Source organism: Colius striatus, unplaced genomic scaffold (genome assembly GCF_028858725.1).
Source record: "Colius striatus isolate bColStr4 unplaced genomic scaffold, bColStr4.1.hap1 scaffold_44, whole genome shotgun sequence".
Classification (NCBI taxonomy): domain Eukaryota; kingdom Metazoa; phylum Chordata; class Aves; order Coliiformes; family Coliidae; genus Colius; species Colius striatus.
The window spans coordinates 155,966-172,948 of record NW_026908525.1 but is presented as its reverse complement, the minus strand read 5'-3'; the positions used below and the strand labels follow the sequence as shown (position 1 = coordinate 172,948).

General features: G+C 59.7%; 2 protein-coding genes across 2 annotated transcripts in view; both read left to right on the top strand.

Moving 5' to 3' along the window:
- Nucleotides 1–2,502, top strand: part of LOC133629414 (uncharacterized) — a 97,168-nt gene extending 94,666 nt beyond the window's left edge. The window contains exons 4-6 of the mRNA XM_062020057.1: nt 55–183; nt 1,762–1,870; nt 2,120–2,502. Of these exons, the coding sequence (XP_061876041.1) occupies nt 55–183; nt 1,762–1,870; nt 2,120–2,480 (599 nt within the window). The 3' untranslated portion in view covers nt 2,481–2,502. The remainder of the gene's footprint in view (nt 1–54; nt 184–1,761; nt 1,871–2,119) is intronic.
- A 1,453-nt stretch (nt 2,503–3,955) lies between these two features.
- Nucleotides 3,956–13,561, top strand: LOC133629413 (antigen WC1.1-like). Its single transcript, XM_062020056.1, has 13 exons — nt 3,956–4,029; nt 4,961–5,094; nt 5,412–5,552; nt 6,993–7,298; nt 8,057–8,371; nt 8,456–8,770; nt 9,070–9,384; nt 10,047–10,109; nt 10,197–10,511; nt 11,836–11,973; nt 12,392–12,487; nt 12,727–12,810; nt 13,377–13,561. The coding sequence occupies exons 1-13, from the start codon at nt 3,956–3,958 to the stop codon at nt 13,559–13,561; spliced, it is 2,481 nt and encodes an 826-aa protein (XP_061876040.1).
- The last annotated feature ends 3,422 nt before the right edge of the window (nt 13,562–16,983 follow it).

Sequence of the window (16,983 nt, the reverse complement as noted above, 5' to 3'; positions counted from 1 at the left end):
CAGCCAGATCCTGCAGGTTGCTGGTTGTTGACGTGCTCTGTGTTTGTGTTTCAGGGGCCCTGTGGGCAGTGGTGGAAGCGGCCAGCGCCGGCGCCTCGGTTCTCTGCCTGTGTGAGAAGGGAGATGCCAAGGTCACGGAAGAGACAGGCAAGATCTCCAAGAAGGAAAAGGAAATGAAAACAGGTGAGACCCATCCCCAAAGAGATTGTTTCCTTTTCACCCTTTGTTGTGTTTCGGGCTCCTGTTGGGCAGCTGGTGTGAATGGGCAAGGGCACAGAGAGCAGGGCTGTGGCTGGTGTAAGAAATGCTTCATTCTTCCCAGAAATCCCAGTTTTAACCCAAATCCTGCTGCTGAAGCATCACTAATGAGCTTCAGCTTCCCAGCTGGATGCATTCAGTCATCCAGGATAGGGCAAAAAGGGCATCCTGGCCTGGATTGGGAACAGTGTTGTCAGCAGGAGCAAGGAGCTGATCGTTGCCCTGGACTCGCCTTTGGTGAGGCTGCACCTCCAATACTGTGCTTGGTTCAGGGCCCCTCTCTACAAGAAGGACATGGAGGTGCTGGAGAGGATCCAGAGGCAGCTACCAAGCCAGGAAAGGATTTGGAGCACATCTCAGATGAGGAAGGACTCAGGGTTCTGGGGCTGTTTAGCCTGGAGAAAAGAAGGCTCAGGGGAGACCTTCTCGCTTTGTACAACTATTTGAAGCTGAAGAGAGATGAGGCTCAGTCTGTTCTGCCTGGTAACAAGCAACAGAACAAGAGGAAACAGCCTCAAGTTGTGCCAGGGGAGGTTCAGGCTGGATATGAGGAGGAATTTCTTTGCTGACAGGGTTGTCAGGCCTTGGAACAGCTGCCCAGGGAGCTGCTGGAGTCACCGTCCCTGGAGGGGTTTCAGAGCCGGGTGGGTGTTGCACGGAGGGAAATGGGCTGGTGGGTGATGGGGCTGGGACAGAGGCTGCACTCCAAGAGCTGAAAGGTCTCTCCCAGCTGAAATGATCCTGTGATCCTGTGATGCCTGTGAAGTGATGTGGCTGTGTTGGGCTGTGCGGGGCTCTGCAGGGAAGGCCGCGTCCGGCCGTGACTGTGGCAGCTGGAGGCAGGGCCTGGCTGCTCCCCACAGAGTCACAGAATGATGGGGCTTGTCAGGAACCTTTAGAGATCTTTCAGCCCAACCCCCTGCTAAATCAGGTTCTGCTTGGTCAGGGGCACAGGAACGTGTGCAGGTGGGTTTGGAAACCTGCCGAGAAGGAGCCTCCACACCCTCCCTGGGCAGCCTGGGCCAGGGCTCCCTCACGTTAACAGGGAAATGTGTTCCTTATGTTTACATGGAAGCTCCTCCTAAAGCCCACAGGGGATACTTGCAGCAGCTTTTCACAGCTGCCTGTGTTTGCCCACGGGATAGAAAGCAGGGGAATCTGGGGCACTTGTGGCAGGTTCTGTCCCTTCCCTGTCCCTCTGACCATGTGGCAGGATGGAGCTCAGCCCAGACGGCACCGTGCCAGGGTTCCTCTCTGCCTGGACACACTCTGTGTCCAGGCTTTGACCCTAAGCTGTTCCTGCTTTACTTCCTTGGCCTGTGGTTGTTGTTCTGTGGGGACAGGCTGAGAAGGTGTCACCTCCTTCACCCTGTGAGCTGGGGACAAGGAGGGCTGCGTGGGCAGTGCCCGTTGGCTCTGCAGGGCAAGAGCTCAGCAGCTGGGGGCAGGTAGCCACGGCTGCCCACTGCCTGTCCTCAACTTGCCATCTCCTCTGCTAGGAAGGTGCCGGGTCCTTGTTGCTGTTCCGAGGGTGGTGTTTCTCACAGAGCCTGCGGCAGCTGATCTTCAAGATGCTGCAGGAGATCTGCAGCCTACTGGCAGTACCTCCTAGGTAGGCACCGAGCGCTTTGGACTGGCTGTTTCTGCACTGCGTGTGTCTCCTCCTGGAGCTGCAAGGTGCTGCCGGAACAGCCGGGGCTTGCTGCCCCCGTGGCTGCCGCAGCCACTGCCCTGGTGCTCTGAGAGACGTGGGCTCCGGCGTCAGGTTTCCCTGCAGCGCTGCGGGTGCAGCTCAGCAGCTCCTGTCAGCCCGGCTGAGCCCGCCGGGCGCTGCCTGCCCCATGCTTCTGCTCTCCCGCAGGCTACCTGCTGCTTTGGGGCTTCATGGCCTTGGGTGTGTGCTCCAGGAACGGCCCAGTGGAGAACCAGCGCAGCATCTGTCACCTCTGTTGGGGCCTGCAGCTCCTGCTCACGGCTCAGGCATCCAGCTCCATTCTGTGTCCTTGCCCGTGCTGCTCACTGTCGCCTGCACCGAGAACATCGAGCACGTGGCCTCTTGGGCTTCTGCTGCCCACAGGGGAGAACTCTCAGCACCCCGGCTGGCTCCTGGTGCCCCTCTGGCTTTACAGATGGGCAGAGGGGGGCACAGAATGTGGAAGCCGGGCGTGCTGGGGAGGAAGGGCAGATACTGCTTGTGGATTCAAGTCTGTTTCTGGTTTTAATAAAGATGTATTTTGTAGCTAATGAGACCGTCTGTAATTCAATGAGTATCAGAGAATCACAGAATCACAGCATGGTGGGGTTGGAAGGGAGCTGTAGAGATCATCCAGCCCAACCCCCCTGCAGAAGCAGCTCCCACCTAGATCAGGTCACACGGGAACAGTGTCCAAGTGGATCTTGAAGAGCTCCAAGGAAGGAGCCTCCACACCCTCTCTGGGTAGTTTGTCCGGGACTCCCTCACCCCCTCAGTCTCCTCCAGACTAAACAGCCCCAGGTCCTGCAGCCTTTCCTCGTAAGGAAGATGCTCCAGTCCCTTGATCATCTTGGTGGCCCTGCACTGGCCTCTCTCCAGTTGTTCCCTGTCCCTCTGGAGGTGTGGAGCCCAGAGCTGGACACCTACAGATGAGAGGGGGAGGAGAACCTCCTTTTATCTGCTGCTCATACTCTAGATGCCCCCAGGCTGCCATTGGCTTCTTGCCCATGAGGGCAAGTTGCTGGCTCACGTTCAGTTTATCAACCAGCACTCCCAGGTCTCTCTGCAGAGCTGCTCTCCATCAGGTCACCCTGAGCCTGTCCTGGTGCAGGGGGTTGTTCCTCCCCAGCTGCAGGACTCTCAACTTGTCCTTGTTGAACCTCAGGAGGTTCCTCTCTGCCCAACTCTCCAGCCGGTTGAGGTCCCGCTGAATGGCAGCACAGCCTCTGGGGAATCAGCTGGGGCTGGGCCAGAGCTTGGCAGGGGACAAAGCCAGAAGAGCTGCCCCAAGCTGACCCCAGGGGGATTTCATGCCCTGGGGTGCCCTGCTCAGCAACACAAGCCCAGAGGAAGAAGGAGAAGTCATTGAGTCATTTGTCTTCCAAAGCAGCTGCAGGGCATCCTGAGGCCCTTCTTCCCACAAAGGGGCTGGGCAGCAGGAGTCAAAGGGAAGGAGAGAAGGAAATGTTGTTCCCCTTTGCTGCCACACACAGCCTTTGCTTTTCTTTGTGAAACTGTCTTTATCAGGATATGTGTCATTCCTGCTGTTGCTGGTGGTGTCTGTGCTTACAATGTTGCTCTGGAAATGTTTGGGTTCCTCTCCCTGCAGCTCAGGCCTGAACCTGCTCTGTCCCAGCTGCAGCCCATCGAGCAGCGAGTGCGAGGCTTCCTCAGAGCTGGCTCGCTCACAGCATCTCTCTGTTGGAACGGGATGCAGTGGGTTTGTGTGGGCAGGTTTGGTAGTGGGGGGCTCCAGGGGTGGCTGCTTTAAACAAAGAGCTGCCAGGAGCTTCCCCTGTATCTGGCAGGGCCAGGCCAGTCAGCTCTGGGCTGGACCCACTGCTGCCCAAGGCCTGGCCAGCAAATGATGGAGGTAAGGCCTCTGTGATGGATGGACTGGAGAAGGGGAAGAAGTTGCTGCAGCAGAAGGGAGTGAGAAAGTGAGAACAACATGTCAGGGGTCCCTGTATGTGGGTGTGAGGTGACATCACTGCAGTGCCCCCCATGGGGCCATCCCAGGGGCCAGGAGCTGCGATTGGCATCTCTGCGAGGCCGAAGGAGCAGCCCCGGCAGGAGCAGTGGGGCTGGGGGTGTGTCGGGGCCCCGCGGGGCTGTGCCTGGGCTGGGTGCCAGGAGGAAACCTCAGGCTTCCTGGCCGGGCGCTGTGGGGGAAGCGCAGCGAGTGCTGCGAGGCCGTGGGGGCTGCGGTTTGTGCAGCTGCAGCTGCAGCTCCCGATGCATCTGCCTGCAGGGAACAACGGCCCCTGGGGGACACGGGGACGGTTGGGGACACGCTGGGGCCTCTCCTGCTGCCGGGCTGGGGACGTGTCCCAGCGCGGCTCCTGCCGGGGCCCTGTCCTGAGGCTCTCCAGGAGGGATGTTCCTGCAGGCCGGGGCTGCAGCTCTGCCCCCAGCCCAGGGCTGTCCCACAGGGGCTGCAGCAGGGCAGGGGCTGTTCCCTTTCCTCCCCGACACAGAGCCAGTGCAGCCCCTCAGCTCGGGGGCTGCTGGACACTGCCCTCGTGGGTTCTCTGATGAGTGTAGCCCTGGGGATGCTCAGTGCTCCCAGTGCTCCCAGTTGAGGGCCTGGAGATCCATTTCCCCTCTGCGCCTGCCTCAGCCCATAACTCTGCCCCATGGCAGCAGCCGTGGCACCTGCATTGGGACCGTGGTGTCCCTCATATATGGGCATGAAGGGCACTGGAGAAGCTCATTGGCGGGCTGAGCTGTGTCAGAGGGGAGAGAGCTCCTGATCACATCTCAAAAGGTGCTGCTGCTTGGATTGGCTCCTGCAGCTGCGTTGGCATCTCTCAGAGATCTCACCCTCCCATCAGCAGCAGCCCCACGAGGGTGCGGGAGCCGTGCCGGGGAGTGGGGAGCAGCAGGGCTGTGCCCGCGGGGCAGGAGGCTCAGGATGGGCACGGAGGGACTCCGTGTGGCCTCGGGTGCTGTGGCCGCTCCTCGGGCTGCAACTGTGCAGGGGTAAGTGCTGGCTCCCTTGTCCCACAGCCCAGGGCCAGTGGGCACCAGCGTGCTCATCGGGATACCTCTGGCAATTCGGTTTCTTCACGGGTGCCGCTGGGACGAGGGGCAGAAGGTGCTCAAGAGAGTCGGTGCTGTGCCTGTGTGGGTGGGAGAGGGAGGTGTGGGGCTGGGGCACGGGGCCATACAGAGGTTGCTGTGCTGGGGAGGAGAGAGGGGACATGGGAAAGGGGGGGTTGAATTAGTGGGGATGTGCTGCAGGCTGTGGGGCTGTGAATGGTACAGCAGCTCTGCTGCTGGGCAGCCTCAGCCCTTTGCAGAGCTGCGGAGAAAAGGGACCCCCAGACTGCCCCAGGGACAGCCCAGGATGGGGAGGGCTGTCCCTCAGGTGCCTTTACCTCTGCCTGGGCAGGGGGGACCCCAGAGCTGTCGTCTGGAGCTCAGTGCTCTCCTGACCAGCCCCGTGTTGGCGTTTCAGGGGCTGCAGAGTTGAGGCTGGTGGATGGCGGCAGCCGCTGCGCTGGGAGAGTGGAGGTGGAACACGAGGGACAGTGGGGCACTGTGTGTGGTGTCATCTGGAACTTCAAAGCTGCTGCAGTGGTTTGCAAACAGCTGGGATGTGGGTCTGCTGTTGAAGATGATGAAGATTTTGGGCCAGGATCTGGCCCCATTTGGTTGGGTTATGTTTGGTGTCGTGGCTCCGAGCCTGCCCTGTCCAACTGTACACACAGCGGATGGGGTAAGCAGAACTGTGTTCACAGATGGGATGCTGGAGTGAGGTGTTCAGGTAAGAGGCCAGAAAGGGACCTGGCTGTGCCCTCCAGGAGCAATGAGTGTGTGTGAGAGCAGGGTCCAGGCTGGCTGGTCACATTGCCAGGCTGCAGCTGGTGTTGCTGGTGTCTCCAGTCCCGACAAAGGGCAATAGGAACCCAGCCCGGGTTCTCACCACAAACCTGGGCCCTGAGGTTGCTCAGCCCACTCTCAGTCGGTGCCTGGCCTGCCTCTCCCTGCCCCATTGTGTCTCAGTTCCCATCTTCCTCCTCCCACTCAGCCAGGAGCAGTCTGACATTGCCACGGACCAGCTCCCACCATGCCAGAGGCACCCACAGCATCTCATGCAGCCACCCACAGCCCTGGGGAATGGCAGGAGATGACAAGGGACTTTATTGGCACCTTACTCCTCTGCCAGGGTGACCCCTGAGCTGCAGCCCACAGAGACACACCCCATGCAGTTGGGGTGACCTGTTGCTGCACCTTTCCTGCCTACCCCAGCCCCAGCTGCCCTGTGCCACAGGACCTGTGCCAGCACTTGCACTGTCCTCAGTGCCCCTCCTTGCCCTGGGAGCTGCTGCAGCCCAGAGCTGCTCCTGCTGTGTTTGTGCCATCAGCACCCACTGGAAGTTCCTGGGGGCTTATGGGACACTTTGTGGCCTCCTTGGAGATGAGGTGGGATCAGGGCAGGTAACTGCCAGCAGGCTCTGGGAACTCACAGGGGGTTTGTCTGCACCAGGGTTTGTCCGACTGGCTGGAGGGGACAACGACTGCTCAGGACACGTGGAGATCCATGATGGGGAGAAGTGGAAAAGTGTCTGTGCCTCAGCCTTTGGTGCCAGAGCTGCTGCTGTGGTCTGCAGGGAGCTGCAGTGTGGGGCAGCCCTGAACATCCGAGGGATAGCTCATGATGGAGCCAGCACCGGTGCCATGTGGGACAGAGAGCTGCAGTGTGCAGGGAATGAATCTTCCCTTGTGTTCTGCCCCAGGGCCCCGCCCAGAGACCAGCTCTGCACCCCCAGAGCTGCTACTTGGCTCAGCTGCACACGTAAGGACTCTCACTGGGGTGTAAAACACCAGGGATGTGCTGGGGACAGGGCAGCAAGGCAGGGACCGTGCTGGGCCTGAGGACAGAGGGGCTGATGTGGGGTCTGCAGCCCCACAATGATGCGGGAAGAGGTGGAGGAGGAGAATGGCAGCTCTCCTCCATTTGACCTCTCCCCAGCTCCTGAAGGAGCCAGAGCACAAGTCCATCCCCTTCCATTGTTCTCTGTCTCTGTGCTTGCAGGGTTCAGGCTGGTGAACGGCAGCACGGCGTGCGAGGGGAGGGTGGAGCTGCACGTGCAGGGGACCTGGGGCAGCCTCTGTGCCTCCCGCTGGCACCTCTCCGACGCCCACGTCCTCTGTGGTCACCTGGGCTGTGGCTTTGCCGTGTCCCTTCCCAGAGGAGGGAGTTTTGGGAGAGGAACGGGCCCCGTCTGGAGAGACTCGTTCCACTGCAGTGGGACTGAAGCCCACCTGGGACAGTGCCCAGTGACCGTGCTGGGGGCCTCCCCGTGCTCCCATGAGGATGCTGCTGCTGTCATCTGCTCAGGTGAGGGCTGGCAAACCCTGGATTCGCTCCTTTGTCTCCTGGCATGACAGCAGCCCAAGGCAGGGGACCTGGGGCAGGCCCAGGCTGCACTTCCCCCTGCAGAAGCCCTGAGGGCTGCAGAGAGACATTGTCCCTGCCCCCAGGGCAGCCCCAAGGGCCACCTCCAGGCTCAGGCTCCTCTGATGTTCCCCAGGGCGCTGGGTGCTGTGGGGCTCATCCCACCCCTCTGGCTGCAGACAGCCCTGTTCCAGCAACACAGAAATAGCCCCAGGCATGATCTCAGCCCCACGGGGCTGCCTGGCTGCCCCCAGCAGCAGCAGCAGAGCAGAGGGTGAGCCACAGAGCCAGGCTGGGGCTTCTGGTGAGCACCAGCCCCAAACCTGTGCTTTCTGCTGGGGCAGACTCCTCAGCTCTGCTCCCTGCCAGGGACACTGGCTTCCAGGGCCCATCTCCAGCAGAGAACCAATGGTTTAGGTTGGAAAAGGCATCTGAAGGTGCTGGAGTCCCAGCCCTGCCCTCACCCTGCCAAGCCCACCACTGACCCAGCAGCTTAGCTCCAATCTCAACCTGCTCTGGGGAAACTTGAGCCCAGCCCTGAAGGGATCCCAAAGCCGTGGGGCTGAGGTGCTGAGGGCCGTGGGTCAGTGCTGGGCTGGGCAGGGTGAGGGCAGGGCTGGGGCTGCAGCAGCTTCAGGGGCTTTTCCCGTCAGCCCAAAGGGTTGTGTGAGTCCATGATCGGTGATTCCATGACTCCCCAGGCCCCGCTGGCTCCGGGTCCCTGCGGCTGGTCGGGAGAGGGAGCCGGTGCGCCGGGCGAGTGGAGATCTTCCAGCGCGGGACGTGGGGCAGAGTCCTGTCTGAGCAGTGGGACGTGGCGGAGGCCCGTGTGGCGTGTCGGCAGCTGCGGTGCGGAGAGGCAGAGACGGCCTACAAGCCGCCCAAGGCCGAGCGAGGGACGGGCCCCGTGGGGCTGCGAGGGGTGCGGTGCCAGGGGCACGAGGCACAGCTGAGCCTCTGCAACGTCTCCTGGCCGGCAGCGGGGGTCGTGGAGGACGTGGGGGTGGTTTGTGAGGGTGAGTGTCCCCACGGGGCCCCCGGGGCACAGGGTAGGTGGGCAGCCGGCCCCTGCCGCCATCTGGGCTCTGTCCCCACCGCAGGGAGCCGGCGCGTGCGGCTGGCGAACGGGCCCGGGCGCTGCGCCGGGAGAGTGGAGATCTACTCCCAGGGCAGCTGGGGCAGCGTCTGCGACGACGGCTGGGACCTGCCCGATGCCGCCGTCGTGTGCCGGCAGCTGGGCTGCGGAGGGGCCGTGCGGGCGCCGGGCTCTGCCGCCTTTGGGGAGGGCTCCGGGCACATCTGGCTGGACAGCGTCAACTGCTCCGGGGCCGAAGCCGCTCTCTGGGACTGCCCAGCCGGGCCCTGGGGGCGGCACGACTGCGGGCACAAAGAGGACGCCGGAGCCGTCTGCTCAGGTGTGTGGCGGGAGCCCAGGGCCCGGGGCACAGACTGTTCCTGGCTGCCTCTGAGCTCCCGCCCCAGCCCAGCCCAGGGACGGCCACGCAGGGTCCCCTCCGTGCCCCGGGCTCCCTGTGCTGCTCCGCCGTGGCCCAGGCCCAGCGGGAAGGGCAGGGCCGTGTGTCCATCACAGACGTGCCTGTGCCCGTGGCTGCAAAGGGGCGCTTTGCCCGGCTGAGGGGCCGGGGGGAGCGGGGCTGTCCCTGCTCCCAGAGCCCCAGACCAGCCCCTTCCCCTCTGGGGCCTTTCCTCCCAGAGTTCACGGCCCTGAGGCTGGAGAACAGCGACGGCTGCTCCGGGCGCCTGCAGGTTTTCTACAACGGGACTTGGGGCAGCGTTTGCTCCAACTCCATGACCCCCAAAACGGTGTCACTGGCGTGCGAGGAGCTGGGCTGCGGGAAGGAAGGGACTCTGGATACACAAGGGCCAGGGGGCAGAGTGTCTGTCCCCGCCTGGCTGGACCGTGTGGAGTGTGAGGAGAGACACGGCTCCTTCTGGCTGTGTCCCTCCGATCCCTGGAACCCGCGGTCGTGCGACGTGCTGCGAGATGTGACCCACATCACCTCCCGTGGTAATTCTGAGCTGCATGGGCACCAGTATCCACCCAGCAATTCCTCCCTGCTGGCTGGGATAAGCACTGGGGTGGCAGCGGGAGCAGGGCAGGGATTGTCCCCTGTGCTGGGCTCTGGTGAGGCTGCAGCTCGAGGGGTGTGTTCAGTGCTGGGTCCTTCACTCACTGCCAGAGGGACACTGAGGGGCTGGAGCTTGGCCAGAGCCAGACAGCGGAGCTGGGGAAGGGGCTGGAGCAAAAGGGGCTGGGGAGGCGCTGAGGGAATGGGGGAGTTGAGCCTGGAGAAGACGAGGCTGAGATGAGACAGGAGTAGTCTGTGCAAAACCCTGCCAGGAGATGGACTGATGTTAGGGTCAGTCTCTTCTCTCTAGTAATGAATGACAGGACAAGAGGAAAGGGACTCAAGTTGCCCCAGGGGAGGTTGAGATTGGAGCTGAGGCAGAACTGTTTCCCTGAGAGGGTTGTCCGCCCCCTGTGCCAGGCTGCCCAGGGAGGTGGGGGAGTCCTCATCTCTGGAGGGATCCCAAAGCTGAGGTGCTGAGGGTTGTGGGTCAGTGGTGGGATGGGCAGGGTGAGGGGAGGGCTGGGACTCCAGCAGCCTCAGGGGCTTTTCCTACCCAAATGATTCCACGACTCCATGTTTCTCTGATCTCCTTCTGCAGGGACACGGCCCGAAATGACCCCAACCCCGGGCTCCCCGTGCCCCAACGCCACGAGCTGCACAGGTAGGGAGCTGCTCCTCTGCTGCCCCTCTGGCCTGGCAGGGTTGTGCCCACCGTCCTGCTGCCCTGGCAGCTCTGTGCCTCCTGCAGACAGGGAGAGGATCCGCGCCGTGGGAGGAGAGGACGGCTGCTCGGGCCGGGTGGAGCTGTGGCACCGCGGCTCCTGGGGGATGGTGTGCGACGACACGTGGGACGTGCGGGATGCCGAGGTGGCCTGCAGGCAGCTGGGCTGTAGGCCCGCCGTGGCCGCCCTGCCCGAGGCTGCCTTTGGGGAGGGCACGGGCCCCATCTGGCTGGAGAAGGTGGAGTGTCGGGGCACAGAGGCGGCTCTGCAGCACTGCTGGGCCTGGCCCGGGGACCGCGGGCTCTGCCGGCACAAGGAGGACGTGGCCGTGCGCTGCGCGGGTGAGTGCAGGGGCTGCAGCTCTGCCCGGGGCACTGCATGGAGCTGGGGCAGGTCCCATCCTGCCCTCAGAGCTCTGGAGAGCGAGGCTGTTCCTGCAGAGCATGGCAGCCTGGTCCCATGTCGACAGCAGCTTCTGTGGGGCTGGATGTCCTCCAGCTGCTGCCCGGCCAGGCTCTGCAGCCCCAGGGGCACTTCTGGACCTTGGAGTCCTGGTTGATAAACTGAACATGAGCCAGGAACGTGCCCTCGTGGGCAAGAAGGCCAATGGTATCCTGAGGGCATCAGGAAGAGGGTGGGCAGCAGGTCGAGAGAGGTTCTACTCCCCCTCTGCTCTGCCATATCTGGTGGGGCGTCATCTGGAGTCCTGTGTCCAGTTCTGGGCACCCCAGCTGCAGAGGGACAGGGAACTGCTGGAGAGAGGCCAGTGCAGGGCCAGCAAGATGATCTGGGGACTGGAATATCTTCCTTATGAGGAAAGGCTGTGGGGCCTGGGGCTGTTTAGTCTGCAGGAGGCTGTGGGGAGATCTCATTAACACTGACAAGTACCTAAAGGGTGGGTGTCATGGGGATGAGGTGACATTTTTTCTGCAATGTCCAGTCACAGGACAAGGGGTAATGGACAAAAGCTGCAAAACAAAAAGCTCCACTAAAACGCAAAGAGAAACTCTTACACTATTAATGTGAGGGAACCCTGGCCCAGGCTGCCCAAGGAGGGTGTGGAGGCTCCTTCTCCAAACCCACCTGGACACATTCCTCTGCCCCCTGAGCAAGGGAAACCTGCTGTAGCAGGATGTGAGCTGGATGAGCTCTGGAAATCCGTTCCAACCCCCACTATCCTATGAGTCTCTGAACTCCCAGGCTGCTGATGCTGCCCTGGCCAAGGCTCAGAGCAGGGCCCTGGGCTCTGTCGCAGCCCCCTGAGCAGCCCTGTGGAAGGGGTGGTTCAGGGGGGCTGTGCCAGGGGTGTCTGCACACACAGGCCAGGTAAGGGTGGAGGCTCCTGGTACCCACGTACCCCCCTCTTAGCTCATCTCTCCTTCTCCTCCTCTGCGGCTGCGCCCAGGACAGCAGCACTGACCCCTCGAGCAGGTGACGTGTCCTTCCCATCAGCAACGAGTCTCCTCGAGACCAGGCTGTGACCCAGCCAGAGGGAAGGGGATCCTCACTGGGGGGAAACTCCCACGAGGAGGCAGCGGGTTATGGGTGCTGGGGGTGGGGAGGGCTGTGAGTTGCCCACGGTATGATGGGGGTCAGGGCTGGGTGCTCCAGCCCCCCAGTGCTCCTTGGCCTGGTGCTTCCCTCTGTGTGTCGCTGCCTGTGCAGATCCCACTCGGGGCCACCCGACCAGCAGCAGAAGTGTCTCGTTGCCAATCATCATGTGCATGATCCTGGGAGCCCTTGTCTGCCTGCTGCTGGCCCTCCTGGCCTGGAGAGTGCTCAGCGCCAGGGCTGAGCGCAGAGGTGAGTCCTGCCCCACGCTGCCACGGGAAGTTGCCTCTTGGCAGGGCCAGGGCGCTGTGGGGTGTGTGTGTCAGCACAGGCAGAGCTGGGGGCACAGGCGTGTGCTGCTGCTGTGCCTCTGGCTGCCTGATGATGGGCCAGCAGCAGCCAGGGGAAGAGAGTCCCGAGACGGGGGAGTTGGGGATGGGGCGAGAAATGGCCAGAGCTGGGCTGGGGCAGATGGGCACAGGAGGAATGCAGGGCAGCAGGGTCCATCCCCGTGGTGTCAGGCCCCAGGCTGCTCCTCTGCCCAGCCCTCAGCTCCCCGTGGCAGTGCAGGGGCTGTGTTGTGGATCCGTGGGGCAGAGAGGGGGCAGCTGCGGAGGGGAGGGAAGGTGGGAACTGCCTGTCCCTGAGCCAGAACAGTCTCTATCCACAGGCTCCCAGACAGCCCTGGAGCCCTTCCCTGAGGCAGTGTACCAGGAGATCAGTTACAGCCCAGTGTGGGAGGAGCAGGCGAGATTTAACCCATCAGGTGGGTCTGGGTCCATCCCTGGGGGCTCTGTCCCCTGGTCCCCAGCTGCAGCTGACTCCCTGCAGCCCCCAGGCCCAAGGTCCCTGCAGCAATGTGGGGAGAGCAGAGAGGTCCTGGCCCAGGACAGAAGCTTCCTCCCCATCAGCTCTGCCCACCCCAGCTGGGTTTGTCCCAGGGCACAGGGTCAGTCCTGGGCCCTCCTCCCCACTCAGCCCTGGCTTTGTGGGTCACTTCTCCAGGCTCCTATTCGGAGGGGTCCCTGACCAAGCTGCAGCCCCATCACATGGACAGCGAGGAGGAAGATGGTCTGGGGTCAGCACGAGGTAATGGGGGGCAGGAAGGGGTTGATGACTCATCACTGCAGACTTGGGATGGACAGTGGCCCCCCTGAGTGCCACCATCAGAGTTGGGGAGCAGATGGGGATCTCCTGTGCCACTGCAGCCACCAGTGCCTGAGCCCTGTGTCCCTGCGCTACCTCCCGTCCTCTTCTCTGCACGATGCATCTTCTCACCATCTTCAACCTCGGCTCCTTTCTGCTTCCAGATGTCCCTGTCCTGCCCAGAGGTGGCCCAGCAGATGGCTATGATGATGCCAGGGAGGTTTCTGACCCTGGGGAGGACCTTGTGTCTGGGCAGAGAGGCTGGGAAGTGCCCAGGGCAGCGGAGGAGGGAGCAGGGCCCAGGGACGCACCTGGAGGTGAGGGGATGGGGATGAGGGACAGGACGGGTGGAGGGGGACTCAGCATCTCTGAAGTGGTGAGGAGAGGGAAGGAAGGAGATGTCCAAATGTGCTACAGTCTGCCTTGCTGCTTTGCAGAGACAAAGCTGTGCTCCCAGAGCAGTGCCGGGGCCCCTGGAGCTGAGGGAGATGCCCAGTGCCTGTGCCCAGAATGCTGGAGCTACGACGATGCCCAAGAGGTGTCCCTGGCACATCCCCCTGAGGACAGTGAGGCCGTGACACCGCAGCTCAGGGCACAAGGGTGGCCCATCCCCGGGCCAGGAGAGCCCGTCACTGCCGCGGGGCTGGGAGCAGCTGGGAGGGAGGAGGGAGCTGTGCGGCTGGGAGAGCCCTGAGCTCCAGGGAGCCCTCGGCCCTTGCCAGACATTTCCTCTGCCTTCAGTGTCCTGTGTTCAGGCTGTGCCTCCTCTTTGTTCTGATTAAAATCGCTTGGGGGTCTGGGCCAGAGCTGGTGCCAGGCTGCCCAAGGGTCAAGGGCTGTCCCCGAGGCTGACTGGGGGGGATCAGAGCACAAAGACGTGACAGTGGGGAAGGGGCACGTCTTGGGGACAGCAGGCTCAGGGTCTGCAAGGGCCTCTGGTCTCTGGGGAAGATTCCTGCTGACAGAAACATTTCCATCCTGACATAGAATCATTGAATCAAAGATTCATTTGGGTTGGAAAAGATCTTTGAGATCATCAAGTCCAATCGGCAGCCTCACCCTGCTGAGCCCATCACCAACCCCTGTCCCTCAGCACCTCACACGGCTGTGCAACAGCTCATAGACCTATGGAATCATTGCAGCTGGAAAAGACCTTTAAGATCATTGAGTCTGATGTGTGTTGTGATGTCACACAACAGTTCCCTGATATGCTGTGAGGTCCCAGAGAACTGTGGCAGTGCTGGGAAGTGCTGTGGTGTCACAGAGTGCCATGGCAATGCCCAAATGTGCTCAGATGTCACACATTTCTTTTTTACAGCGCTCTGATGTACTGTGATGTCACAGGAAACTGTTGCAGTGCCCACATGTGCTGGGATGTCACAGAGCACTGTAGCAGTGCCCAGATGTGCTGTTGTGTTACACAGGACTTCTGCAATGGCAACATGAGTTGTGATGTCACAGAGCCCCGTTACAAAACCCAGATGTGATGTGATGTTACAGTGTTCTGTGACATCACAGCACTTCTAGTTACTGCAACAGTTTTCTGTGACATTACAGCTCATATGGCCACTGAAACTGTGCTCTGTGACATCACATCTGGAATCTGTATCCAGGCTGTTAGACATCACAGCACATCTGGGCAGTGAAGCTGTGGTCTATTACATCACAGAATATCTGGGGTTTGCAGTGCTGCTGAGTGACATCACAGTCAATGTAGGAACCTGTGACATTACAGCACATTTGGGAACTGTATCCAAGCAGTGTGACATCACAGCACATCTGTGCACTTCAACAGTTCTCTGTGACATCACAGCTCATATGGAAACTGAAACTGTGCTCTGTGACATCACAGCACATCTGGACACAGTAACAGGGATGTTTGTCATCACATCACATCTGGGTTTTGTAACGGGGCTCTGTGACATCACATCCCACCTGGGCACTTCCATGGGGCTGTGTGACATCACAGCTCATGTGGGCATTGCAGAAGTCTTGTGTCACATCACAGAACATCTGGACATTGCAACAGTTCTCTGTGACATCACAGCTCATATGGCAACTGCAACAGTTCTCTGTGACATCACATCACAACTGCTCTGTGACATTAGAGCACACCTGGGCACTGCAAGAGTTCTCTGTGACACCACAGCACTTCCCAGCACTGCCACAGTTCTCTGGGACATTACATCTCGGACATGCAAAAGGACTATGTGATATCACAGCATATGTAGCTTTGCAGTGGGTCTGTGTGACATCACAACATATCTGGGCACTGAAACAGGACTGTGTGACATCCAGGCACATTTGGGCATTGTAACAGGCCTCTGTGACAGCAAAGCACATCTGGTCACTATAAAAGTGCTTTGTGACAGAACAGCTCATCTGGGCACTGCAACAGTGCTCTAGAACATCACATCACAACTGGACACTGCACATGTGGGAACTGCAGTAGGAGTCTGTGACACAACAGAATATCTAGGCACTGCAGCAGTACCCTGTGATATCACGGAACATTTGGGCATTGTAATAGTGTTGTGTGACATCCCAGCACACATGGGCACTGCAACGGTTTCCTGTGACATCACAGTAAAACTGGGCACTGAAAAAAAGAAATATGTGACATCCGAGCACATTTGGGCATTGCCATGGCACTGTGTGGCACCACAGCACTTCTGAGCACTGCCACAGTTCTCTGTGACATCACATCTGGGACCTGCAACAGGACTGTGTGACAAAACAGCACATCTGGGCATTGCAACAGGGCTGCATGACATCACAGCACATCTGGGCATTGCAACAGTTCTCTGTGACATCACAGCTCACATGGCAACTGCAACAGTTCTCTGTGACATAACATTACTACTGGACACTTTAACAATGCTCTGTGACATTACAGCACACCTGAGAACTGTAGCAGTTCTCTTTAACATCAGAGCACATCTGGGCACTGCAACAGTGCTCTGTGATATCACAGAACTTCTGGAAACTGCAACAGGGATGTTTGTAATCACATCACATCTGGGTTTTGTAATGGTGCTCTTTGACATCACAGCCCACCTGGGCACTTCCATGGGACTGTGTGACATCACAGCACATGTGGGCATTGCAGAAGTCCCGTGTCACATCACAGCACAGATGGGAACTGCTACAGTGCTGTGTGACATCACAGCTCATGTGCGCACTGCAATGGGGCTGTGTAACACAACAGCACATCTGGGCTTTGCAACGGGGCTGTGTGACATCTCAGCACATCTGGACATTGCAATAGTGCTCTGTGACATCACATAACATCTGGACATTTTTAAACGGGGCTCTGTGGTATCACAGCACCTCTGGTATCTGCAATCTGGCAGTGTGACATCACAGCACATCTGGGCACTGCAATGGGGCTGTGTGAATTCAAAACACATTTGGCCACAGCAACAGTTCTCTATGACATCACATCATAACTGGACACTTAAACAATGCTGTGTGACATTACAGTACCATACAGGACCTATGTACCACTGTAGGTGGGGTCTGCTTGCCTGCTTTCTTGTAGCTCCCAGATGCAATGGCATAACCTCCACTGGCAGCCCGTATTTTCAGTAGGAACAGAGCAGGCCAAGTGAACAGGTTTGAAGATTGATCCCACAGGAAAGCAGTTGCAGAGGTGGCACAGTGCTGGCTGATAGGCTACATGGGGACCTACATACCACTGTAGGTGGGGTCTGCTTACTTGCTTTCTTGTAGGTCTTAAATGCAGTTGCAGAACTTCTACTGGCAGCCGTTTTTTCAATAGGAACTGAGCAGGCAAAGTGCATGGGATTGCAGATAGCCCCCAAAGGAAAGCAGATGCAAAGGTGGCACAGTGCTGGCTGATAGGATACATGGGGACCTACATACCAATGCAGATGGGGTCTTCTTACCTGCTTTCTTGTAGCTCTCTTGTGTTTTTTCCCAGCTGAAGCAAAAGGGAAAAAACCCGTGCTGACGCCGTCTCTCCTCTGTAGGCAGAACATGGAGGGGATCCAAAGGAAAAAAAGTTAAAGAGCCGCCTAAGTTGAAATAAGAACAATTTACTAGGGAAAATTGAAAAGGAACAACTATAACAAAGACAAGGGGATATTAGAAAGA